The 26,312-nt window shown below is 32.2% G+C and overlaps 2 protein-coding genes, 2 long non-coding RNA genes and 1 pseudogene across 7 annotated transcripts; 3 read left to right on the top strand and 2 right to left on the bottom strand.

Annotated features, from left to right (window-relative positions):
• The first annotated feature begins 1,963 nt into the window (after nt 1-1,963).
• LOC146907205 (uncharacterized) lies at nt 1,964-17,065 on the top strand (annotated as a pseudogene).
• On the bottom strand, nt 4,895-5,822 carry LOC146907206 (uncharacterized). Its single transcript, XM_085723945.1, has one exon. The coding sequence runs from the start codon at nt 5,789-5,791 to the stop codon at nt 4,904-4,906; it is 888 nt and encodes a 295-aa protein (XP_085580071.1). The 5' UTR covers nt 5,792-5,822; the 3' UTR covers nt 4,895-4,903.
• Nucleotides 6,855-16,401, bottom strand: LOC146907207 (uncharacterized). 2 transcript variants are annotated; one of them, XM_085723947.1, is made up of 7 exons: nt 16,273-16,401; nt 14,014-14,132; nt 13,709-13,921; nt 13,537-13,629; nt 13,358-13,459; nt 12,947-13,264; nt 6,855-7,174 (listed from the first exon to the last, which is right to left on the bottom strand). In XM_085723947.1, exons 2-7 carry the CDS (start codon nt 14,056-14,058, stop codon nt 7,103-7,105), a joined length of 843 nt encoding a protein of 280 aa, XP_085580073.1. In that variant the 5' UTR covers nt 14,059-14,132; nt 16,273-16,401; the 3' UTR covers nt 6,855-7,102. The 2 variants fall into 2 exon arrangements, with proteins under 2 accessions (XP_085580073.1, XP_085580072.1); XM_085723946.1 differs by having other exon boundaries at nt 14,014-14,242; nt 16,273-16,372.
• LOC146907208 (uncharacterized) lies at nt 7,793-11,967 on the top strand. Of its 2 annotated transcripts, none has more exons than XR_015017879.1 (7): nt 7,793-8,190; nt 8,725-8,828; nt 9,546-9,614; nt 10,350-10,485; nt 10,613-10,854; nt 10,954-11,046; nt 11,551-11,967. It is a non-coding gene; the product is annotated as an uncharacterized LOC146907208 (long non-coding RNA). The 2 variants fall into 2 exon arrangements; XR_015017878.1 differs by having other exon boundaries at nt 10,613-10,668.
• A 2,662-nt stretch (nt 17,066-19,727) lies between the features above and the next one.
• Nucleotides 19,728-22,316, top strand: LOC146907209 (uncharacterized). Of its 2 annotated transcripts, none has more exons than XR_015017880.1 (4): nt 19,728-20,231; nt 20,520-20,660; nt 21,579-21,719; nt 21,863-22,316. It is a non-coding gene; the product is annotated as an uncharacterized LOC146907209 (long non-coding RNA). The 2 variants fall into 2 exon arrangements; XR_015017881.1 differs by having other exon boundaries at nt 19,731-20,231; nt 21,579-21,647.
• The last annotated feature ends 3,996 nt before the right edge of the window (nt 22,317-26,312 follow it).

Raw genomic sequence — 26,312 nt, forward strand, 5'->3', positions numbered from 1 at the left:
ATCTGAATTCCATGCGTGCATTGGTACACCGTAAATCCTCACCCAAGCTCCTCTTTCTCGTACAATCAAGTCTTTTTTCCAGTTAATATAATTAGAGAAGAAATGTTGAAAAAATTCTGCAGATATATCAATAACACAATTCTCGTAAAAACCGATAATTTATTCTCCAATTACTACTCTAATTCTATCAAGAACACAATTCTAATCATTTGACGCTTTGAATTTTTTTACTATTTTGTGTCTTTTTGTTACAAAAATTAAGTTAATTTTGTAACAAAATATTTGTTTTATTTAGTTGTGTTCAAACAAACTAAATAATTAAAAAAATATTTTTACGATAAACAAACACCGAAAAAAAAATGAATATGATATATACGACTTCTTTCAAAAAAGAACTAATTTGATATATACGACTGATATATACGACAATTAAGGCATGAAAATACGGTAACACGGAACTTATGATCTTATCTTACATCTTACAGACAACGTAATTAGGAAGAACAATGATAATCAAACTTTTTCTACTACTATTAGAAAATAGTACTCTTTTTTTGGTGGTGGTCGGGGTTTGAACCCCAGACCTTGCTTATATTATCCATTGTCCATACCCAACTGACCTAAGCTCACAAGGACAGAAAATCATACTCTAGTAAGACTTTATAATTTTCCTCAGTCAAACTTATAATCTTCTTAATTTTATGGACTTAATCATCGTCATAAAAATTTAAAAACGAATTTATTCATATTCTGAAAATTTAATTTTTTTTTCTTGAGTTTATCTTCCAAGCCTAACTAATTCAATATATCGTCATTTTGCCGATATATCACTTTCAAGCCTAACTAATTCTTCTATCATCATTTTGCAGATTTATCCCTTCCAAGTCTAACTAATTTCCAATATTTAAAAAAAAAATCAATTTTTTAACAAAAGGAGGAGTTTGTTTGAAAATTGACAAATTTATTGAAGTAAGGAATAAACAAAAGAATGAACCTTTAATAGTGAAGGATAAACGAATATAATAATAGTCATAAAATATGGTGAAACGCTAAACAAACCTTTATTTTTTTTTTTCTGTTTATCACTTCCAAGCCTAAAACTAATTTTCGATATTTTTCAAATAAAAAAGCGACTTTGTTTATTCTTTTTCTCATTATTATCTTATTCTCTTTATTTATATATTTAATTAATTTTTTTAGTTATAACTTCCAATCCTAAAAATATCTACTACTACTATAAGAAAATCACACTCCAGCAAAATTTCATAGTTATCCTCGGTTAAACTTATAATCTTCTTAATTTTACGAGATAAGTTGTTATTTAAAAAATACAAAACTAATTTATTCATTTTCTGAAAATTTAATTTATTCGCTTATATCCCTACCCTAACTAATTCCCTATATATCATCATTTTGCAGACTTATCGCTTCCAAGCCTAACTAATTCCCAATATTGTTATTGCTCAGGTTTATAACTTCCAAGCCTAGCTGATTCCCTTATAATACTACTACTATAAGAAAATCTAACTACAACAAAATTCCAAAATTATCCTTGCTTAAATTGATAACCTTATTGATTTTACCCTTTGATGGGCGCCTCTTTACCCTATATGGCGCAATGTTTACCCATTGAGGGCGCAATTACCTATTGAGGGCGCAATGTAGTATTTTATTGGTGATCCATTAAACCTTCGCTCTTCACATTGAAATTATTTGATCATTATGAGTTCTCATCTCTATTTCTACTTCTTGCACTATGATTAACTTGATACTTTGGTTAGTTATAAATGCATTGACTAACTAAAGAATGAGGCTATCTACTCCTTCACAACATCAATGTATAATATCCTATTGTCCATTTTGCTAACAATGATGAATTCTCACTGCAACATTACAAGTTTCTCGCAAGTGTGATGGATCGCAGAGAGCACGTTTTATTTGAAGAAGTAGCAAAAGTTAACAGATGGCGCTTGACCTGTTGAAGTACCAAGAATTGAAGAAGAGATAACTCTTACACATCAACTTGTTCAAGTTCTAGGAATTGTAGAAGTGCATAACCAAGCTTATTTTGTGAATACTTTAGAACGTGATCCTGGAAATCGTTCCCAAATATGGACATATCCACCAAATCATGTTGATATAATACGAAAAGCTTATTTGAATTGGGGTTCATATTAAATATGTATAGAAGAATATCCTTTGTCTGCTAGAGACAAACATCCAAGATGGTTTCAAGACACTTGGTTTAGCATATTCCTTTCATGGCTAGAATATTCACCTTCAAAGGATGCTACATTTTTTTATATCGGATATGTTACAAACACTACATATTTAAGTCTTACGGAAGCAGTGTGTGATATACTTTCTCGACATAACATTGACGTGTCTAACCTTCACGATCAAGGGTATGATGGTGCAAGCAATATGAGAGAAGAATGGAACAGTTTACAAGCATTGCTTATGAAGGATTGTCCTTATGCGTACTACATTCGTTTTTTTGCTCATATATTACAACTTTCCTTGGTTAGTGCATCAAGAGATTCAAATCAATTCACAAATTTTTTGAGAAGTTAACTTTTATGTCAATGATGTTTGTTCTTCTCTTAAGCTTCATGATTAGTTAAAATATTCCCAACTAAAAGAAATTGATTATTTGTTATAGATTGATGAGATTATACCTGGTAAAGGTGCAAATCAAATTCATACTGTGAAATGAGCTACTGTGAAATGAGCTACAGATACTCGGTGGGGATCACATTTCAATTACATTTCTAGCTTGATAAATATGTATGAAGCAACTTGTTGTGTTTTGAAAGAAAAAAAATTGCAAAGGAAGCAACAAATTATTCAACAAGTGGAAATGTTGATAGTGGTTACAATTACTTGATGTCATGTGATTTTATATTGATCTTGCATTTGATGAAAGAAATCATGAGGATAACATATGCGTTTTGTCAAGCCTTAATTGAAACTACAATCTCAGGATATAGTTAATGATATGTTTCTGGTTTGTAACACAAAAACTCTTATTCAACAAGTTAGAGAAGATGGTTGGGGTAAATTGTAACTAATAGAGCATTACTTAAAATATATTTTCCTACCATTGGTAAACAATTAGAAGAGTTGAATAGTATATTTAGGGAGAAAGCAATGGATTTGTTAACTCTAAGTTGAGCTTTGGCTCATAAGGATAATTATAAAGCTTTTAACATTGATATTGTTTTCACTCTTGTTTGAAAAATACTATCCCAAGCTTAACTTGCATTGCCAACTCCAATAATTCATTGTTGATGTGCATATAGACCATATCTAAGGGTTAATGGCTAGTGGTGAGGTGGAGATAGGAAGTCCAACATGATTGCATGTGGAGAAAATCTTGCATGAGGTTCGGAGAGGGATGAATTATCGTCTGAGGCGGATGGATGCTAGGGTTGCGCAATAGTTTTCTGACTGTGTTGTAACGTTTGGTTAAACTAAGTTTTTAATTTATGCTTAAAGTTTCAAATTATATAATCCGAATTGCGTACTAGTCTTTGGGGGGTTTGGCACCTTACAGATTATATAATACAAACTGATATTAGCTTTTTTAGATTTTATTTTCTGATTTGTGTTGAGACAATATTCGGATGAACCAGGACAACTTGCAATTTTTTTATAGCTTTTTCAGGGGATTGGGATTATAATAATCCAAAAATCGTGAAAAAATGGTTCAAATTATAGAATCCAAACGATATATTTTCTTGAAATTAGAGGGCGCGCGAGAAGTACGGAGGCTCGGAAAGAAATTCTCATCTAACAAAAATGAGTTAAAACCCATTTAGACCATGATGTGTCTTTTACAAACCAACATACTACAGTGACGCATATTTATTAGACGGTTGTTTACTTTATGTGTGTGTGTGTGTGTGTGTGTGTGTGTGTGTGTGTGTGTAATTTTTTAAAGGAATATATTCTTGATTGACAAGTTTTGGTAAGTTTCCTTATGTTTCGTACATAATTTCACCCCCGACAATTCGGAGGCCCCCTCTACATTTTTTTTATTTAGAAATAATTGTAAAAAATTCAAAATCACTTATAGTGACAGGCAACTAAATTGCTAACAGCACTTGTAATTAAATATATGAGCAATGGTTCAAACATGACTTTTACCTATTGACAATGCATAATTGACAGCAAAATTATTGTCTTCCCGACTTTTACCTACAGAAAAATTATACTTAGTGACGGAATATGCCGTAGGTACAAGTTTATTTTCTTCTTTTTTCAAAGTTTGAAGCCATGTACCAAGAGTCCTGATGCACTTTCACAATGCCCCTCTAATTTTATTTTATTAAGTTTATAATTTAAGATGACGTGTCAATATAATAAAAGATATTATTTGATGCTAGTGTATATGAGTTTTCTTAATCTAATATAAAAATTAGCCTTTTTAATTAAGGAGCTATTTTGCTCTATGGGTTGATAACCTCCAATTCTATGCCGTGCGTTACTTTTAAGTACTATATTATAAGAAAGAAAGTTTATAACTTGTGTTACTTTTTAGTTTTTGATTAAGAAAATTTTCAAAAGATTTAATTTGCTCCCTAAAATCTGAATTAACTTTTCATAAAACCTGAATTAAATTTTCAAAAGATTTAATTTGCTTCCTTAATCTGAATTATCTAGGTACGCTCCAAGACTATAAACATAAAACATTAAGTATCATAATGGTAAAAATCATAACAAAATCATAATTAGGCAACAAGTTTAATTAATGAGAACAAATGAAGATTACTTGCAGAATTAAAACTGAACATGAAAATGCTTGTTTTATTTCAAGTAATTTCATTGATACAAATTGAGAACATAGAGATACTCAGAGAAATATTCTAAACTGAACAAAACAATAATGTTTCTTTTATCTCTAGTAATTTCTTTGATACAAAGCAAACATGTTGCTTTGATCATTAAGTATCTTGCTCAAACTATGATCCTTCCCACTATCACATGATTTCTGGTACACAATCTTCTTCCTCTTATGAATCTTGTTGAGTCTTCTATCCTCAAGTGCCCAACTCTCTTTCAAAGACTTCCACTTGTTCTCAAAAATATCACTAAGCCTCATAGCAATTTTGTGAACAACATCCCTTTGAGGATAAAGCCATCCATGATAGAACACAGACCTCATGTCCTCGGCAAACTCATCCGGTGTTGAATAAAATTTCAGCTTGGCTTCAATATCTTTTAATCCAATTGCCTTCAATTTATCGGACGTCTTCGATGATTTGTTCTTCAAAAACTTGAGATCAAGAGGGTTTTTCAAAGCCCATCCATCTCTTCCGGTTATCATTCTACTCACTATCGCCCAACATTGCATCCTTTTATAACGCTCCATTGGGGTTTTCTTCTCTTTATTCATCATCAATTCTGCACCATCGCCATTCTTCTTTAAGCCATATTTTTCAGTCCTTGGGTGATCTTTGACAACAGAAGGTGTACTTGTATCATTACCTGAAGAAACAGTTGTTGTTGTTGTTGTTGCTGCTTTGTTGGAGTGTTCTTTTTTGTTGTTCTGGTTGGTATCAACAACGTTGTTCTTCTTATGTTGAGACAAAGATATTGTTGAATCAAGCCAATAGCCAGTGACAATTGGCTTTGCATGATCTTCCATCTTTCTCCTCTTGCTAGCTGATCCTTGAGAGTGATCATCCATAGAATCATCAATGAGTGAACTAGCATGCTTTTTAGGATAAGAAATCTTTATAATAAGACGTTTACGAGGTTCACTGGTAGTAATCAATGAAGAACTCATGATTTTGTGCTTATAGCAAAGTTGAAATCTGATGCTTCTTTGAATTAGGTTTAGGTTATGGGAAGGTGTTGGGTTTGTTTTATATATATATATATATGATGATCGAATCAAATCTTTTAAACTAAATCTTTTGAATAAATCATTTGAGTAACAAACTAATATGATATATACGAGTTATTTTCTTCCCAAATCTATTATATAATATATGAAACTTACTAACTTCCCTAAAAAAATGAAACTTAATAACTACCAAAAATACAATAAGTCATTTTAAAAATTCTTTGAGAAGTTAACTTTTATTGTCAATGATGTTTGTTCTTCTCTTAAGCTTCATGATTAGTTACAATCTTCCCAACTAAAAGAAATTGATTATTTGTTGGAGATTGATGAGATTGTACCTGGTGAAGGTGCAAATCAAATTCATACTGTGAAATGAGCTACAGATACTCGGTGGGGATCACATTTCAATTACATTTCTAGCTTGATAAATATGTATGAAGCAACTTCTTGTGTTTTGAAAGAAAAAAAATTGCAAAGGAAGCAACAAATTATTCAACAAGTGGAAATGTTGATAGTGGTTACAATTACTTGATGTCATGTGATTTTATATTGATCTTGCATTTGATAACTACAAAAAAACGCGCCTAATTGCGGCGGTTTTAAGCATAATTTGCGGCAGTTTTTAACCTCCGCTAGTTATTTTGCGGGATTTTTCAAAACCCCCGCATATACTAATCCCACAAATTATTTGCGGGGGTTTTTCGCGACCGCTGGTATTCATATCAAAAACCTCCGCAATATAAGTGTTTTATTTGCGGGAGTTTTTAACCTCCTTAGATATATTGTTTTTAATTTTTTTTTATTCCCTTTTTGTTTGTTTTGTGGGAGTTTTTAACCTCCTCTAATACAGTGATGATATAAATTTTTTATTTTTTTTTTATCATTTTTTTCTGTATCTAATCTAAGTTGTTTTTAATTGCAATTTAAAGGTATTGTAAGATTTAATTGTTTGATTTTATCAATACACTCAATTCAAAAATAAATATCATCAATAACTTAAATATTTTAGTCTAAAATACCCATATATAATCTAATATCAATTGTGGCAATACAAAACATAATTAATAATAGCATAAAATATGTCTTCCTCTAAAAGGGATATATATCATCATAACAAAACATAGAGTCGTTATCTCTTGTTCTACCATTATATATAATAAAATACGTCTTCCTCTAAAAGGAATATATATCATCATAACAAAATATAGAGTCAATATCTCTTCTTCTACCATTATATATAATCTAAAAACATCAGATGTTGCTTCCACCACATGATCCTCTTGCGTTCAAAGGCGAATTAGGCTCACTTGGAAGATCTGTCGACTGAAATTAAAAAAGAAAACACTTCGTTAGTTAAAATATTTGACGAAGCTTCCACAAAATTACCGAAAAAAAAATTAAAACAAACACCACACACTAGTGCAAAATTGACATAAGAATTATATGTATTATACCTATTTTATTAAAAAAAGGTGTGAAATATAAATAAGGTGGCAGTTTTGTAAATATATTAAAAATTTTGTTTTAGTGAATAAGTTTCAAAACCTGATTTTAAGAATAAATGGGGTCAAATTTGAAATAAAAACAAGGTGGCAAACTTGTAAATATTATTTTATATATGATTTTAAGAAAAAAAGGTGTGAAATATTAAAAAAAAATTGTTATGTTAATGTTTTAATTTTGTTTTAATTTCTTTGTTAGGATTCGAACCCTTTACCTTCGACTTATTAATCTTTAAATTAAACAAATTTAACTACTTATGCTCCTAAATATCATTGCAAACCTAATTTTAAGAAGAAAAAAAAGGTATGATATCTTTTCTCCATATGTTTTTTTTTAAAAAACAAACAAAATAATTTTTTGCTCATAATCCTGGGCCCACCTAAACTTTCCCCATCTCACTCCCACTATAACTAAACAAAAAACAAAACAAAATAATACGTTTCTGTTTCTTCAATATCCAACACTAATATTTCATTCAATCTCTCAAACCCTCAATCGATTCCTCAATCGAACTCTCTAGTTTCGCATTCTCCAACGCTTTCATCAGCGATTCAAACCCTTTCAACATCGTCCGTTCAGTATCGATCACAAACACTTGATTCAATTCTTCACCATGTTCAGATTCTCTCTCGCCTCTCAAACCTTCTATTCGATCATCAAAGTTTAGTTTTACATTCACGGTCAATTCGTTAAACTGTCTATACACTAATCATGGATTCACACTCTCAGACCCAGAAAAATCAACACCCTCCCTCACTGATCTGCACTGTGGCGGCAAGCACGACCATCGCACAATTTATCCAATACGCTAATGTTATTTCTGACTAGGCCATGAGGTATAACAACATAGTTTTATCTTTTTTTAGCAATTTCAATTTACAAATTTTTTATCTCTTGTTTAATTTCACCTGGGTTTTGTTTTCGCCGCAGAATTTGTATATTTAATTAGCGTGAATGTCACTTGGATTTTGAATTGGTTTCTTGAGTTCAGTAATGCCTTACATAGGTTTATGGGTCTAAAAAAACAAAACTATATTCTTTAGCCAGGATTGCTCATCACCATAATAGTGCATCTTCCTCCAATCCGTGTGATAAGCTTTGTTTCTTATCTCTATTTTAGCATGAATGTTTCGTGTTTGATAAAATGTTTGATAGAACAATACACTAAATACCCTCATTTGCTGCTATTTTTTTTATTGCTGATATTTCTAAGGAATCTTGTTTTGGAGAGAAAACCCTGATAATAATTATAAATGTTTACTTACAACTTTAGCCCTCATAACCTTTTAATTTTTGTGCTGATCTTCTTTTAATCAAGCTTTTTACATTTGAAATAATTTTAAAACTGATGCATTCTTCCAAATTCACAGGTATTTGAGTATCTTAAAGTAAGAAAATCAGACAAGCTGCGGTGATTGGAGGTGTCTTTCGATATGGATTACGTATATTAGACCACATTGTGTGGTTTATTAAGGTACAATACAATTCTAAACTCCTTACGAACCTCATGTGTGCTTTTTTGGGAATTAATTTTTTTTATTTGAAACTAGCTTCTGGATCCTCGATTCATTAAAAATTGGTTATTCTTTATACACATGCAAAACCAGTTCTTAAACTTATTGAAACCAATTTGCAAACTGGTTCTTTAGCTGCACTTTTTATTGATTGTTGCAAAACCTGGTAGAAATTTATTAAAGCTTTCATTTGTTTTATGAAGAATTATTAAAGCTTTCATTGAATCGAATCATAGCAAAACTGGTTGTAAACACTTTGAGTCAGCTCTTTACCTTTTTTGAGCCGATACTAGGCTGAACCAAACCAGATTTGAAACAGATTTTCAAGCACGTACATTTGGCTAGATTTTTAAATTTTGTTTTATTATGTGTTTAAAATGTTGTTACCACCAAAAAACCTTCAAAGCTATCCAGAATATTAAGCAATATGGCTTCAAATTGAAACTTAACAGAATTGTGCCTCATGGCATTAGTTAGTCCTAGAAGCTGCTTGTATTGTGCCTCATGGAATTATGTTAGAGAATCATGGCATTAGTTAGTCCTAGAAGCTGCTTGCATTAGCTAGTCCTAGTTAGTTCTAGTTAATTATGTTAGAGAATTCCACTTTAGCTTTATCCAAGTATCAATATATCTTTTTATCTAGATAAATCATCTGATGAGTTGTTGTTTCTATTTAGCAATGCTACATTGCAGCAAATAAGCAAGAGTACCCATAACTCCAGGACTTCTTGATATCAATTGCATTAGTAAGTTCATTCCAGGAATGCTAAAAGTGTCCTATTATTTAACTATAGATAATCTATCTGATTTGTTTATTCACTTTTGGTTTTGTGCCTAATGGAATCAATTGTTTTGAACTAGTCAATATACCTAATTGACAAACTTTTGATTTAGGTTGTTATAGATCATATGTCAATTGCAGAAAATATTGCGGAAGTTTTAGTTCAATTTGTTAACCATTTTTGTTTCTACCTGAAGTAAAAAGTGAACTTTGTTCACGCTCATGCTTATTCTTTCAATCTCTATATGCACAAACTATTGAGTATCCTTTCAATCTTACCAATTTTGTGCTCTTTATGATTTGATATACCCCTGATTTTTTTTGGGATTTTTAACATGATGTCTCTTGTTGTTTCTGCTGTTGTTGCTTTTGGAAATTTTACTGATCCATTTGTTTTTTTTTTGGAAGAGCTACTTGTAATTGATACCGAAACATAAACAAACTTTTCATCTTTTAACCGTGTTTGTATGTCGGAACTTGTTTAATTCTTTGACTTGAAAAAAGATGGAGTGATTCTTTGATGCATGAGAACCTGAAAAGTAAAAACCTTAAACCATTCTATATGATGCTACAATTCTATATATATGTAACTTAAATTAATTTCATTTGTATATGCAAGAATATTTACAATATAAAATGACTATATCATTCTGAAAAATCACTACAAGATTTCTTCGTATGTTTGCTTGCTGTCTTGCAGTGAGTATGACATGTTTTGCAGCCTTGGTCAATAGTAGCAGGTATGAATAATGCTGAATTCTTTACAATTACGAGTGCTTTTGCCAATTTCATCAAGAAACTTAAGCTATGGATCTGGAGCGCAGCTAAAAAAAATTGTATGTATTTTCTTTTTATGTTTAATATGATGGATTCATTATGATTTTTTTGACTTGGTTTAGTACTGCATTACTAGGTTTAATATTATATTCATTCTAACTATTTTTTAACATGTTGCTTTTGCAGCAAATTATTGCACTGTTCACTTTTGTTTTGTACATAACTGCTTTCACTAGATAATGGTATATCTTTATACTAAGTTATTAGTTTCTTTTCTATCCAAATAAATATATATGTTTGTTAGCTATTATGTACATGATAGGAGAATTTATGGTGTTGTAGAATGCTTAAGGAACATGAGCAGAAATTATGTTGTGCGAATTACTTTTACTATCCTATTGGCCTTTGTATTTCATATAGTAGGGATGGTGCGTTTATTTCTCACAAAATATCTCATTGTTAAGGGTTGTGTTTTCTTGTATTTTTGCCTGTTCCTTCATGCTTACTAAATTGAAATTTGTTACTAGGCTTTGGATGGGAATCATATGTGGACTTTGGTGAAGATATACTGCTAGATATTGGATCCCAGTGATTACATGAAATTAGGTGTCAAGATTAAGGTACTAACTAACTAGCTTTCTTTGTCTTCTTGTAGATTGCCTCCTTTTATCTTTTTGCTTGACCCAAATAATTTTGATACATGGACTATATAAAAGTTAATAGCAAAAATTCGAAGTAGAAGGAGCCTACATTTTGCTTAGAGGAAGTATAAAAAATTTACTTAGTCTTCGGAGTTAAAACTAAGCATCCTTCTATTACATGAATGAGATGAAAGCTTAGGATAACCAACCAGTGATGGTAAAATGAGTTTGATTTATTTAAACTATACATTCTAGGATACAATTTTAAATGAATCGATATTGTAATAAATCACAATCTCGTTGTACATTATATAGGATACCTTTAAGTTGTTTGTTGACAAGAAAGTGAAGATTGGGAAGCTGCGAGTTTTGTTTTGTGACTGCTTCCATGAATTATAATATATTTTGGTTCTGCTATTGTTGTTGTCTAAAGCATGTTATTCTTATTTGTTATCTAATCATAAAAGATTGCATTATGTGCAGGTCGCTTGGAATGAGGAACAAGAGGATCATCTAGTTCTAGGAATATTTCATGTTTTTTTTGTTCATTTAGTATAAAATTTTATTTTTCTTGTTATGAAATTTGAGGTACAAGCAAGAAGTTTTTTGCCTATTGTGTCACTGGTTGTATGTGAGGAATTATGCAGTGTGTATTTAGTCTCTTAGGTGCTGTTCTGCTATAGACGTTCTGCTATAGACTGTAAGCTAAGGAGGGTGTTATGGAGTCAATTTAGATTTGTTTGTGCTCTAATTTGTTGTATTTTATTGTATTATTGTCTTGAACAGTTTGTACTATTAGTTTGATATGTAAAAATGTATTTTGGCCATAAATATATATAAGAAAATATTTAACCAAAAAATGTGTAATTATGGTAGTTGAAACTGCCTGATATTTTTTTTTTTTATAAAATAAATCCGTATTTCACACCTGTTTTTTGCTAAAAAAATAGGCGTTATATGTTTGTTTTTACACCCTCTTTTGTGTAAAAGAGGTGTGATATATACACGGATTACACCTGTTTTCTTTAAAAAAAAGGTAGGAAATGTACTTTTCATACCCGTTAGAAAACAGGTGTTGTTTGTCAAACTTACAACACCCGCTGATATAACCTCGATAAAAAACAGGTCTTAAAACTCTAAAAAACAGGTCTTGTATCCCTGATTTGTACTAGTGACACTAAACTGATCGTGCTCTAAACCAAACTAAGAAAAACACTAAGCTAGTATAACAATCGTTATTGACCTACAATTGCATCAGAACTTCATAACCAGCAAAAATTTAATGATTCCAAGCAAAAATTTATTGACCTACAATTATTATTACTATTTTTGTGAGTACTTTACACAAAATTCACTCAAGCGTAGTTGGTAGTATGAGTCAGAGTACAGTTTCATTCCAAGCTGCTCAATTTTTGCACTCAAATATTAATACTTCAAGTATCAATTATGTGATAAAAGATTCTGGTTACTCAAAATAAATAAGTAAAGAAACAAAATTGAAAAGATATACACCGTCACTAAAAAAAAACTAGTAAATAAAAAGACTCAAATCACAGAAAGTCACAAAAAGTAAATTGAAGAATTGCCCTGCAACAGAAAATAGTCAAAAATATTCTGCTATGGAAGGAAGATGGTTCAGCAGTCAGTCTGCAGGTGCAAAATTAAGTATTTAGGGTGTGCAGACACAGTTTATAATAGGATTATAGGTGTATTTTCTACAAACTCAGGGTGTGCAGGTGCACACCCTCACTTGTACATAGCTTCGCCAGTGCACATGATGTATTATTTAGTTAAAGAAAGGAAAAAATCCTTCAATCAGTCCACATGATGTATTATTTAGTCAAAGAAAGGAAAAAAGAAGGATCATAACAGAACTTACATTTGGACCAAAGAAGCTAGCTACTTCATCAGGAATCCTTCCTTCTTTCATTATAATGTAAGCTTTAAATGCTGATTCCAAGCTTGTAAATTTTGCTTTCCAATCGGTATCAGATGATGTAGAAGCAACAGCTGAAATATTACTCAATTTTGAAAGTCGAACTCCTTTATTTCTAAATGTATTAGAAGGAACTGCTCCCATACCCATGGACCGCACTCTTCCAGAGTGCTCAGGCCCAAACACTCTTCCGATAACATCATTCGGAGAAATTTCAGATTCATCAACACTACTTTGAGTTAAACCCGTTTGAATTTGTTCCTGTTAGTATGCAAGTGATCACCAAGTCAAAAACATGCCTAAACCAGATATACAACCATGCATAAACCAATAGTTTATTCCAATTTAACTTACAATTGTAGCCATTGCTGCATCATTTGCAGATGACTCTTTATCTGGTGGATGGGTTTCAAGGTATATTTCTCCACGATTTGGTTGTCGTCCCATTTCCAAGAACTAGAACAGAAAGATGTTAGAATAAATAGTAAATTGTATTAAATAGCAAAACATTTGAAGTTAATTACTAAAACTACCATCTCATGTCTTTTCCTCGAAAGAGCTTTAGAACCACCCCTATGAGGAATCACTTGCTTGCGTCGATTTTCTTCATTTTTTTTACAACGTGCCTATTAAAAAACAAATACAAATACATTTATTAATCATATAATTAATAGCAATAAATGTGTCAAACTGATGCAATTTTACCTGTGTTTCTGGTTTCAAACGATAGTTCACAAAATGAGCCCATTGAATTCGGTCTACACCATCAGGAACGCTGCTTATAAGTTCATCCCTGGTTTTGGATCGATTATATATGTCTTTCCACATAGTTTGTCTATGCGCAGCCCACTTCTTTGAAATGTTAAGATTGCAATATCTCTTTGCTAGGTCTTCAGTGGTCATAAATTGGAATCGAGGCTTCAAAAAAGATATAACAATCACATTTTAAGCATTTGAATGATTATTTTAAATTAATATATAGATGAAAATCTATAAATGTATAATAATACCTTTAAGTCTGTTGCAAAGCAATTATCCTTGTATGCTTTTGGCATGCCCGTTTTTCCATTCCACCTTTCAAAATTAATCGGAAATAATTGGTGATTTGTTGCTAAAATTCCACAATATCCTGCAAGCAAGGCTTGTGCTTCACCATATGGAGCATTTTGTTCATCAAATGGGACAATCACACGTTCTCCAATAGGTAAGTTAACAACATCCCAAATCTGGAGTTTTATCCTTTTAGTAGTGATAAAGATATGATCATGATCAGGTACTAAATGAACAAAATATATTCTCCACTTATGATGCCAAATTAAAAATATATAACAAAATATATAGAAAAATAAATGAACAAACAGCTAGTAGTACACACTATAAATTAGACTAGTTACTAACTGAATTTTTTTTTTTTTTTGAAACCTAGTAGATTGTAATATACTAACTGAATCTTTATTTACATTCAACCTCAACATAAAAACTAGGCCAAAATGCAAAATTGGTATGGTTTCCATCCTATTTTATATAATAATATAAAGTACCTATGTTTTTTAATTTTGTTTAAATTTATTTATCATTTGTAGATCCCTACCTGAACACTGATGCGGGGACCATGTCTCCTTTTGAACATGGAGAAGTGTATGTCCTAGATGATGGTGGTGAGGTAAAAACATATATATATATATTTTTCTATCCTAAGGATGCAAATTACAAGTTTATTTTTAGGATTTTGGTGCCTAGTTGATATTCATAGTGACATGCCATTGACCATTTTCTGAATATACTTATGTTGTTTTTTACCACTTGTTCACTCTTTTCAAATTTTGTCCTTTTACATGTAAGTACAGACAAATATATCTTTTGTTTGTTCACTTAGGTGGCTTGACTCTAATTTTTAGTTTGAAATTTTTATCCTTTCTTTTATATGTATTGAAGGTTGACCTTGATCTTGGAAACTATGAACGTTTCTTGGACATTAAATTGACCCGCGACAATAACATCACTACTGGGAAAATTTATCAGGTGAATAAATGAACGTCCTTTACCTGTATTTATTATTTGGTTTTGACTAGCCATGCCTAACGTGTTGTTGGACTTTTATTTGAATGTCTTTTACTTTTAGTCTGTTATTGAGAAGGAGAGAAGAGGAGATTATCTTGGAAAGACTGTTCAGGTATGTTTAATCATTTTAATTTTTCTTCTTTGATGCCTGTGTAAATAATTTTTCTATATATATGTAAACTAATAACTAACTAAGCAAACCAAATCTAACTAGCCAGCTAGCACAAATGTAAAGAACTAATGCAGCGACGGTGATCAAGTGATGTGCATGACAGCATCATTATATATAGATAATACTTGGCCACAAAAATTAAAATTCTCAATAAACAAATTGTCTTGCAGTCTTTTTAATTACTTCATGATTCCAAATATTTCTTTACAAGAGCAACAAATCAAGTTTTGAGTCAACAAGTCCAATAACTAATTCAATATTCAATAAGAGTCTAGGAGTCAACAAATCCTAATTAAAAAGAAAATATATTCTCTAATTTATTGATTTCTAATAATCTCAATTAGCAGGCTTAGCCGACAGTGTAAAAAGAGTGAAAGCTTCAACTTTGACACTAATAATTTGTATGTATAACACTGAAATTAACACTTATAATCCAACTCATAAGCAAACAAATCTATAACACAGTTAAGTTAACTCAAAAACAGATAGAAACAGAGGAAAACAGAGGAACAATATGAGACAAGCAGGTACTACCAGCTGTAAAAGAAAGAAAATTGAGAATATGGAAACAGAATCAATTCACAATGACCAGCCAACTGAGTTTTATACAATGGCGGCCTTTGATAACCAGGTTGGCTAACAAACATGCATGAAAAACCAAATACCATAATGCAAGTTTCTAAAAATTGAGTTAATTGTGTATATTGTTCTTTAAGGATCGTGAACAATCAAAATTAACCCAAGCTTCTAACAAAACCACTTATGCAAAAACCTTTGAGAATCTTGAACGTATTCAAAGTTTGTCTATAAAAGAGTAAATTTTTATGTGAATGAATTAGACTACAAATTATGCATTCTCGTTATTTATCATGAGAACCAACAATGAAACCCTAATTACAACCCAAATCCCTAAAATTACAACCCAAATTCCTAAAATTACAATCCAAAATAGCTCAAAATCAGAACCAACAATCAAACCCTAATCCCCAAAATCCCCAAAATTACAAGGCATGAGAATTGAAAAGGGAGAAAATACCTTTGAATAGAGATAAGCAGAAGGGTGTGAGTTCTTCGTGTGAGAGAGATACGGGTGTGAGTTCTTCCTGTGAGAGAGAAGTGAGTTCTTCAGTTTTTGTTTTATGAGCGTGAGTTCTCCAGTTTTTGTTTTATGTTTTATTTTTTTTGTTACAGTGTTTGTTTTATTTTTTATTTTTTATTTTTTTTGAAGAACAGTTTTTGTTTTATATAACCCTATAAAAAATTTTATCAAAAAAAAAAACCCTATAAAATTTAGATGAAAAAAAAAGAGGGAAAAGGAAAAAATAATGACATATTAAAAAATCAGGAGCGCGGGAGAGTGAAATTGGAAAAAGGGGCTTCAATTTGTGGGGGTTATTAAACTGCCATAGAATAAGTGCCGCATGAAGTCTCAAATTCCCTTTTTAACTAATTTGCGGGGGTTTTTTATAACCTCCCTTAAATAACCGCCGCAATTGAGCGCGTTTTTTGTAAAAGAAATCATGAGGATAACATATGCATTTTGTCAAGCCTTGAAACTACAATCTCAGGATGTAGTTAATGATATGTTTCTGGTTTGTAACACAAAAACTCTTATTCAACATGTTAGAGAAGATGGTTGGGGTAAATTGTAACTAATAGAGCATTACTTTAGAGTTGAAATATATTTTCCTACCATTGGTAAACAATTAGAAGAGTTGAATAGTATATTTAGGGAGAAAGCAATGGATTTGTTAACTCTAAGTTGAGCTTTGGCTCATAAGGATAATTATAAAGCTTTTAACATTGATATTGTTTTCACTCTTGTTTGAAAAATACTATCCCAAGCTTAACTTGCATTGTCAACACCAATAATTCATTGTTGATGTCCATATAGACCATATCTAAGGGTTAATGGCTAGTGGTGGAGATAGGAAGTCCAACATGATTGCGTGTGGAGAGGAATGAATTATTGTCTGAGGCGGATGGATGCTAGGGTTGCGCAATACTTTTCTGACTGTGTTGTAATGTTTGGTTAAATTATGTTTTTAATTTATGCTTAAAGTTTCAAATTATATAATCCGAACTGCGTACTAGTCTTTGGGGGGTTTGGTACCTTACAGATTATATAATACAAACTGATATTAGCTTTTTCAGATTTTATTTTCTGATTTGTGTTGAGACAATATTCGGATGAACCAAGACAACTTGCAATTTTTTTATAGCTTTTTCAGGGGATTGGGATTATAATAATCCAAACATCATGAAAAAATGGTTCAAATTATAGAATCCAAATGAGATATTTTCTTGAAATTAGAGGGCGCGCGAGAAGTACGGAGGCTCAGAAAGAAATTCTCATCTAACAAAAATGAGTTAAAACCCATTTAGACCATGATGTGTCTTTTACAAACCAAAATACTACAGTGACGCATATTTCACTACACCATTTATTGTCTCTGGCAACACTTTTTTAGGGGACATGTAAAAATTGTCCCCTAAAAGTCTCTAAGGCAACGATTTATGAGTGTTGCCAAAAATATTTTCGCAACCCCTGAAAAACGTCCCCTAAAATACTTTTGGGGACGATTTTGGAGCGTTGCACGAATATTTCTTCGATGACAACCATTAATTGTCCCCTTAGATACTTTTGGGGACGATTTTGGAGCGTCTCACTATTGTTTCTTTGGTGACAACCATTAATTGTCCCCTTAGATACTTTTGGGGACAATTTTAGATTGTTGCATAAAAATTTCACCAACAAATTTTTGGTGGCAATCTTCCCTCCAAAGCTTGTTTACCAAAAAACAAATTTTCCCTCCAACGGTCAACACACCTTTAGATTGTTGCATTAGTTCTAAGAAAAAGGAAGATTTTTGACACTTTTAGTATCCTTATTTAATAATAATATTTTTTTTATTAGGGTGTTCTATTTTTATTTGTTTATATTAATCTACATTTTTATTCAGAAAAACCTCTTTGATAATTACAAATATTACTGGTTAGTCAAACCTATGAATAGTGATAGACATCAATGAAATTAATTACAAATATTTCCTTATTAAAGAATTAAATTTAAGAGTAAATAGTCACTTTAGTCCCTGGCTCTGCACCTCGCTGTCATATAGGTCCCTAACTCAGGATTAAATACAAACAAGTCCCTGACTCTACACTTTAGTCCCTGCCGTTAAAAAAATCTGTTAAGTGATGATGTGGCACGCTGACAAAGAGTATGACGTGTCACAGGGACTAAAGTGAAAGTAAAAAAATGGTCACTTTGGTCCCTAAATCGAAAATCAATATCCTCAATTTACTGTTAGATCCCTGACTATGTATACTTACTGTCAGTTAGGTCCCTGAATCGAAAATCAATATCCTCAATTTACTGTTAGGTCCCTGACTGTGTATACTTACTGTCAGTCAGGTCCCTGATAGTAAACACGAAATTAGGGGTCAAAATCCAAATGCACGTCTGAATGAACTACAAATGCTTACATCTTTCATGCCAACTCCAAGGGGTCCGATGCCAACTATGTGATGTTTGTTAGTTTATTTATTTATATACCGAAATTGCTAAATTATAAGCACAACTGTGGTGCGATATTTTGTTTAATATTTTGCTGAATCATTATGTAATGGCTTGTTGAATTATATGCCCAAATATGGTGCAATCTTTTAATTACTCTATGGCTGACATTAATGACTTAATAGTTATGTTATGGAAACATTTGTTATTAAACTATGGAATCATTTTTATAAGTGTTATAATAATATTTTGATATTTAGCACAAATGCCTTAGTGTTGAGTAAGTAGCATGTTAAACTAACAACTTGCCAAGGATCTTAGTGAAATTTCGTGTTTAATGTCAGGGACCTAACTGATAATAAGTACACACAGTCAGGGACCTAACAGTAAATTTAGGATATTGATTTTCGATTCAGGGACCTAACTGACAGTAAGTATACACAGTCAGGGATCTAACAGTAAATTGAGGATATTGATTTTCGATTCAGGGACCAAAGTGACCATTTTTTACTTTCACTTTAGTCCCTGTGACACGTCATACTCCTTGTCAGCGTGTCACATCATCACTTAACAGATTTTTTAACGGCAGGGACTAAAGTGATAACAGAAGTGTGGAGTCAGGGACTTGTTTGTATTTAATCCTGAGTCAGGGACCTATGTGACAGCGACGTGCAAAGTCAATTAATAAAGTGACTATTTGCTCTAAATTTAATTAAGGGAAAACTTAGGTGTATTTCCTTATTTAATTTCAGGTTTTAAGTTCTTCGGTAGTTAACTGTAGAAGTTTTCCTCGGTAGTTAACTACAGCTGGGTTCTATTTTCCTCGGCAGTTAACTACTGAAGGGTATTTTCGTCTTTTACATGTGTTTCTCAGCCTTTGCATATGTGTCAACAGCGATTATATATATATATATATATATATATATATATATATATATATATATAAAGGTTTTGAGAGTTTGTCAAAAAAAAAATATAAAGGTTTTGAGAAAAGAAGATTCGTATGTGGGCTTCAAAACCAATTTTTTTATGGTAAAAAAAAACATTATTTAAAAAAAAAAAAAGAAGAAACATTTAACATATATAAATATAACACGTATTTTATATTATAGAAAAAAAGTTATTTGTGTTGTACCTTACCTTTATCCATATCGCCTTCATCATCCCAGACACAAATTTCTTCCCCAAATAGTACCTCAAATCTTTCAATCGTTCATCCTTTCCTTCAAATCGTTCTTCAAATCCCTTCACACCAGCTTCGTTCAAATCTCCAAAACCAAATCTCATAATCCTCTAGTTCAAATCGTTCCTCAGACACACCCAAACCCTTTCGACCATGAAAACCCACTTAACCCAATTCGTTCCTTAAACCCAAGTCGCAATCGAACCCAAATCGTTTCTCAGATCTTCGATTTCTCTCTTTAGACCTTAAATCTGTTATTGATTTTGATTTCCCGAACCCATTTGACCATTTGGTATGCTTGACTTCTCTTTGCTTTGGATTTCGATTTTTCTTATTATATATTGTTTTTTGAATGATATATAGAAATTTTTAGTTTCTGTGAATAGATGAGATCGAGAGAAGGATAGGATTTATGATCCATTTCATAATTTTTCTACTTTGTGCTAATTCAATGATTTTGCAATTTAGGTCAGAGTTATTTTTGTTTTTTTAACGGTGTTTTTTCTTATTAAATATTTATCACAATATTTTTAAGACATGTTGTATTGAACTTTTGTGATTCACACATTGTCGACCGCAGATCCACTGTTGTCACCAAATTCAAATCCACCAGAATCAAATTCACTCATTGCTCGCTCCGACCCAGATCAAACGTCGTCATGAATTCTGCTCCAGTCAGATTTTGTCGTCGCCTTCACCACCAAACTCGTGAAAAATAACGGTATGTTTTGTCCTCTCTGCCAATCGTATTTACTCGCAAGGGTTTCGAGATTATCTTGATAATCCCTAATTTCCCAAAAGTTCTTTGTTGAGGTATATCTTTTTTCTGAAATCATTCTTTTATTTTTTCAGTTTTTTATTTAAACCATCATTTTCATGTTGCGTTATCACTAATAGCTCGACTGGAACATCAATTTTTCACGTTTAATCATCAACTTTAAGTTTCATTTTTGCAATGTATTCTTGAATCACATATTGTGTTGTAAATTGTTATATGTGATGTTGATTTGTCTAGATCTGAAGTGGTTTTTAGTTTGTTATATCTTCTATGGTTCTTCTTTTTTCTCTTAATTATTAGTTTTTCATTTGTTTATTTATTTATTGGTTAATTGCCTAGGTTTTGTGTTGCTCTACTTGAGTTTGGAAATATATATTATTATTGTTTATTAGCGTGAAAATAAGATGAGTATATTTTGTGTAATATGTTGTTATTTTTGTTTTTGAGCCAGTTATGCTTGTTCCATACATATAGTTATTTTAGTTTGTATGTCATGATATATGTAAAAAGGCTGTCAACATGGTTACTTCTCTAGTGTCATGATAATTTAGGAAAATTTTCTCATGGGTTTAATAGATTGTAGGTAATGTCCATATCCAATAAGTCTGCTTATGTGTGTTATGGTGATAGTATTTTCACTATTGTTTCTACTTCCATGGTCTAGTTAGAAATTAAAATTTTAGAGTATATGTCCTAGTTATAATTTGATCCAATATTCTTAAAAGTTTCACCTATTATCTTCCTTTTTTGTTATTACTATTATTCTAGCTTAAGCTTGTTTTTCTTAAAGTGCAAGCTACAATTTTGGTTTGGGAGGCTCTTTTAAAAAAATCTAATATTGTTCTGACTGTGTGACTGCAGAACTAAAATTAGATCAATAACTGCAGCTTTCGCTTCTAATGCGGGTGTTGTGTAGCTTCAACAAGATAGGTATGGGTCATGGTACAATGTTTCAGCTCGGAATGTTTGTTTTTCAACATTGAGATCAACATTTCCGTTTAGGTCTGTTGTGATTTTAGGCATTTATGGTTTAACTTCAAGCATGTCTTTGTCATATATACTATTCAATTTTGTTTTTAGAATGGTATGTGTTCTTGTTTTATTAATCTAAGAGTTTTTATGCTTTCTTTGTTGTATGCATTTAGAAGCTACTATGAGACTGAAGTGTGAAGGAACATGACAATGAGCTTGTGTCGTAAATTGAGGCATCCGGCCGTAAGGGATGGGAAGCGTTCAAGGGATGGGAAGTTGAGGCATCCGGCCGATGCCAAAGCATGTAAAGACTTTGATGCAAAACATTCAGATTTTGCTCGTGAAACCCGTAATGAATTACAAGATAAACTTGAATGATCGAGTTGTATGGTGTTTTATTTTGGATTGTAGTTAAACCACATTTTGGATTGTAGTTAAACCACTAAACTTGTCTGAACTATAGTTTTGTTTTGTTATTTTGCTAGGCTTATACTTCGAAGCATTAAACTTATCAAGTAATGTTTGACATTTTGATTGCTAGGATTATTATATTACATCTTTTGTGGTTGTATTTGCTAAATTCGATCTTGTTTGAGTTATAATTGACAATTTTAATATTGCCTTTAAGCTATAGTTACATTTCTAAAATAATTGGAAAATTCTGAAATTTTACGAGAACACTCTAAAAATGTTGCCTGTAAGCTATGGGGACGTTTTTAGGTTTTCTTAAAGATTCACATTTAAGGCAACGTTTTTTAATTGAAGCAATCTATGGGAACATTTAAAAACGTCCCTTCAGAATCCCCAAAAAATCGTCCCCTATTCTTAGGGCTTAGGCGACGTTTTGAAATAGTGCGCCCAAAGATCATGAAAAAACGTCCCCATAGACTATAAGCGACGCTCGTATAGGAGACCCCTGGAAAACGTCCCCTATACCATTAGGCAACGCTTTTCATAGTTCTGGCAACATTTTTCGATTGTTGTTATAAAGGATAAATGGTGTAGTGTTTATTAGACGGTTTTCTACTTTGTGTGGGTGTGTGTGTAATTTTTTAAAGGAATATATTCTTGATTGACAAGTTTTGGTAAGTTTCCTTATGTTTCGTACATAATTTCAGGGTCTTCCCCGACAATTCGGAGGCCCTCTACATTTTTTTATTTAGAAATAATTGAAAAAAATTCAAAATCACTTATAGTGACAGTAAAGAATGCGGCTATCTACTCCTTCAAAACATCCAAAACGTTTTCAAGACACTTGGTTTAGCATATTTGATATCAGATATGTTACAAAGATTTCATCTTTATATCTTACGGAAGCATTGTGTGATGTACTTTTTTGACATAACTGATAAGTGCCGGGAAGTAGTACTTTTAATGTTTATTTATGGCACGTTTGTTACTTGTTTCACAAGTTATCCAGGGAAAAGCTGAGAGAAAAGTGAATTTTGACCTATTACGCTTTAGTCATCTTACTCTACCCATTTGTGCAGGAATTGAGTGTCCAAACATCAAGCAAGTGCAAAAACAACAAATTTGGGCAAAGGCCAGCTTACCATGGCGAGCTGAAGGCGAGCTAAATGGCGAGGACTTCCAGAGAGCACCAGGCCACTTTGCCACTGAGATGGCCATGGCGAGAAATTTCGCCAGGCGAACCAATGGCGAGCTGAAAGGCGAAAGTTAGGCGGTTTGATCAATTTTTGGTGACGTGGCAGAATTCCATTGGTGAAGAAGACTGAGCTCGCCATGGCGAGCTTAATTCTGCCAGGCGAAATGTGACTTTTGCAGATTTGTATAAAAGCTCATTTTCTCTCATTTCTAGATATTAAGTTAGTTTTTATCTTAGTTTTTCTCAGAGTTTTCATAGGTAGATATTTCTTAGGGAGAAATAAGGTAGATCATATAGAGTGAGAGTGATTTTGGAAGTTGGATCTTTATTTCTTTGTTGAGACATCACAAGTGTAATGAATCCTTCCTTTTCAATCCATCCTTGCAAGGCTTCCATGATGATGTGTAGCTAAATACTCTTTGTTGGGATGAGAGGTACTTGATCTTGCTAAACATGTAATCCTTTTGATCTTGCAATATATGGTTCTAGCAATTTATATTCAATATTGTTGTTATTCTTGTGTTAATGCTTTCAATGAGATTCAAGATGATTTGGACACAAACTCTTGAATCTAGAGCTAGAGTAGCAATATATCTTAGGTTAACTTACTTGACATCTTTGTTAATCTTGTGATAATCACCATAATCAAGAGTTAAATGCTTTCGGATACTTAATCAGGCTGGACACGGTCGATTAAGTTATCCGATCGACTTTGTTATTGTTTAAGGGATTTGGACACGAATGTTTAAACGATACCTTAGAGCTAATTATATCGCTTTGGACACGAAGGATAGTTTAGAATTGATTGTGATAATGTTGTTTATAAAGCTAGAATTCGTATGGATCATTAGGTTACGTGTGACGCATGGTTAAGGAACGCTACTCCTAACAAGTTTCAATCCTTATTTACCTCAACTTTTACTTTTTGCAAATTAGTTTAGCTAATCACATTTCAAACAAATATGTACTCTTAATACTTTGAATGATAATTGATGTTGAAATATCCTTGATAACGCACTATTCCCTGTGGAGACGATACAAAAATACTTATCTTGTTTGATGCAAAACTACATACATCAAAATGGCGCCGTTGTCGGGGAATGGTGTTTAGTTATCATAGATAGAACGATTGATTTATCATTTTAAGCATTTGTATATAATCCGTATATATTTTTCTTTATTTGATAGTTGTTTGTACTAACCCCTTGTTGATAAACAAAGAAAAGTTTCTTGTTAGTTGTTTCCGTTTTAGGATCACCACCTAGCCAAAATCATGGCTGATCATGGTTACTTCAACTTCTATACTCCACCCGAGTATGAATCCTATCCTCAATATCAGCAACATTCTTATGAAGATGAGAGATACCAGGTGATTGAAAATACTTTGAATGTCTTCATGCAACAATCCATGATAAACATGCAAGATACCAACCAAAGATTGAAGACTTTATCACTTCAAATTGAGTTGATTCAAGCACAAATCATGGATAACCAAGCCAACAATCAATCCACTCTTAGAGAACAAGAAAATAATCCAAATATGTTTGAGAGAGTAGGAGAGATTGTTGAAGAAGTTGTTGTTCAAAATGAGGAAGTTACAACATTAAAAGAGTGTGGTGCACCACGCAAAGAAGAACTTCCTCAAGAAAGGTCACTTAGTGAAGAGGCCAAAATTGTTGATATTGAAGAAGTAATGGTGGTAAAGAAAAAGGAACGGTTACTAATCAAGGAAGATTTAATGGAAGCAAGAGGGAAGAAGATGAACAAGGTAGAAATCGATCGAGTCATTGATGAAATTTGCGCCTTGTTCAAACCAATGTTAAGGAGGTCGTGGACTCCACATCATATGTACTTAAAGTTCATGGAATTCCTCCCAAAGTGTAGGTTTTCGAAAGATGATGTGCTATTTGTTTCATTTTGGCCACCCTAACGGAAAAGGCGTCGAGCTAACGACGTTAAACAAGCGCTAGTTGGGAGGCAACCCAATTTTGTAAGTTTATTTATTGTTTTATTGCATAAATAAGTTTAGAGTCATATGTATAACAAAGCCAATCCAAAGCAGAAGCAACTTGAAAATTTTGGTCTAAAAATGTCATTTTCGCCAGGCCAAGAATATTCCGCCTGGCGAAATTTACAGGTCATTTGACCTTCGTGCCATAAATCTCGCCATGGCGAGCTTAGCCTCCGCCTGGCGAGATTGCCAAAATGGCAGTTACGTTTTCCCATGCCACTAACTCACCATAACTCCTCCCAACCACCCACTCACCCTCATTATCTCAAAATTTTCGGTTTCATTTTCTTTCTCTCCACCAAACCCATTTTTCACTTTTCCAAACCCTAGATTCACAAACAAATCCAATCCAAGTCAAATCAAGTCAAGCTTTTAATTTTTCATCATCTCTGCATTTGATTTAATCAGGTTTGTTATTAATTTCTTTCATTTTTTTACTGTGCATGTCTTGTTCTTGATAAAACCCTAGGTTAGTTGACAATAATCAATTTTAATCTCTTCTTGTCAATTTGAATCCTTAAATGACTGAGATGAACGAAAATCAGAAACTAATTTGTGTTCTTTTCTTGCTCACACCACAACTTTTGAATTTCTAACCCATTTTTGTAAATTTTCGAATAAAAAGGGTTTGTGTGGTGAAACTCTGATTTAATCATCTCTGGGTCATGATAAGGGTCGAAAAGTAGTGATATAAGTTAGAACAATAATGCAATAGGAAGAAATAAGGGAAAACTGTTGAATTTTTGTGAAAAAAAGGGGAATTTCGAAATTCTGGGTTCCCTCGCCATTGAGTTCGCCATGGCGAGGTGTTCATATAAACCCAGAAACTTTAAACCAAGCTCGCCATGGCGAAATTCTGTCCGCCTGGCGAAATTCACTGGACCCAGATTTTTTTTTATTCTGCTTTGACTGTAATTCTTTCTAATCTTTTGTCCAGTGAATGGTATGGATTTCTTGGTTTTGTTATTGACAGGCATGGCACCTAAGAATACGCAAAAAGCATCAG

This window comes from Medicago sativa, chromosome 7, assembly GCF_051527215.1.
Source record: "Medicago sativa cultivar Bolivia chromosome 7, Bolivia_mono, whole genome shotgun sequence".
NCBI classification, from domain to species: Eukaryota; Viridiplantae; Streptophyta; class Magnoliopsida; order Fabales; family Fabaceae; genus Medicago; species Medicago sativa.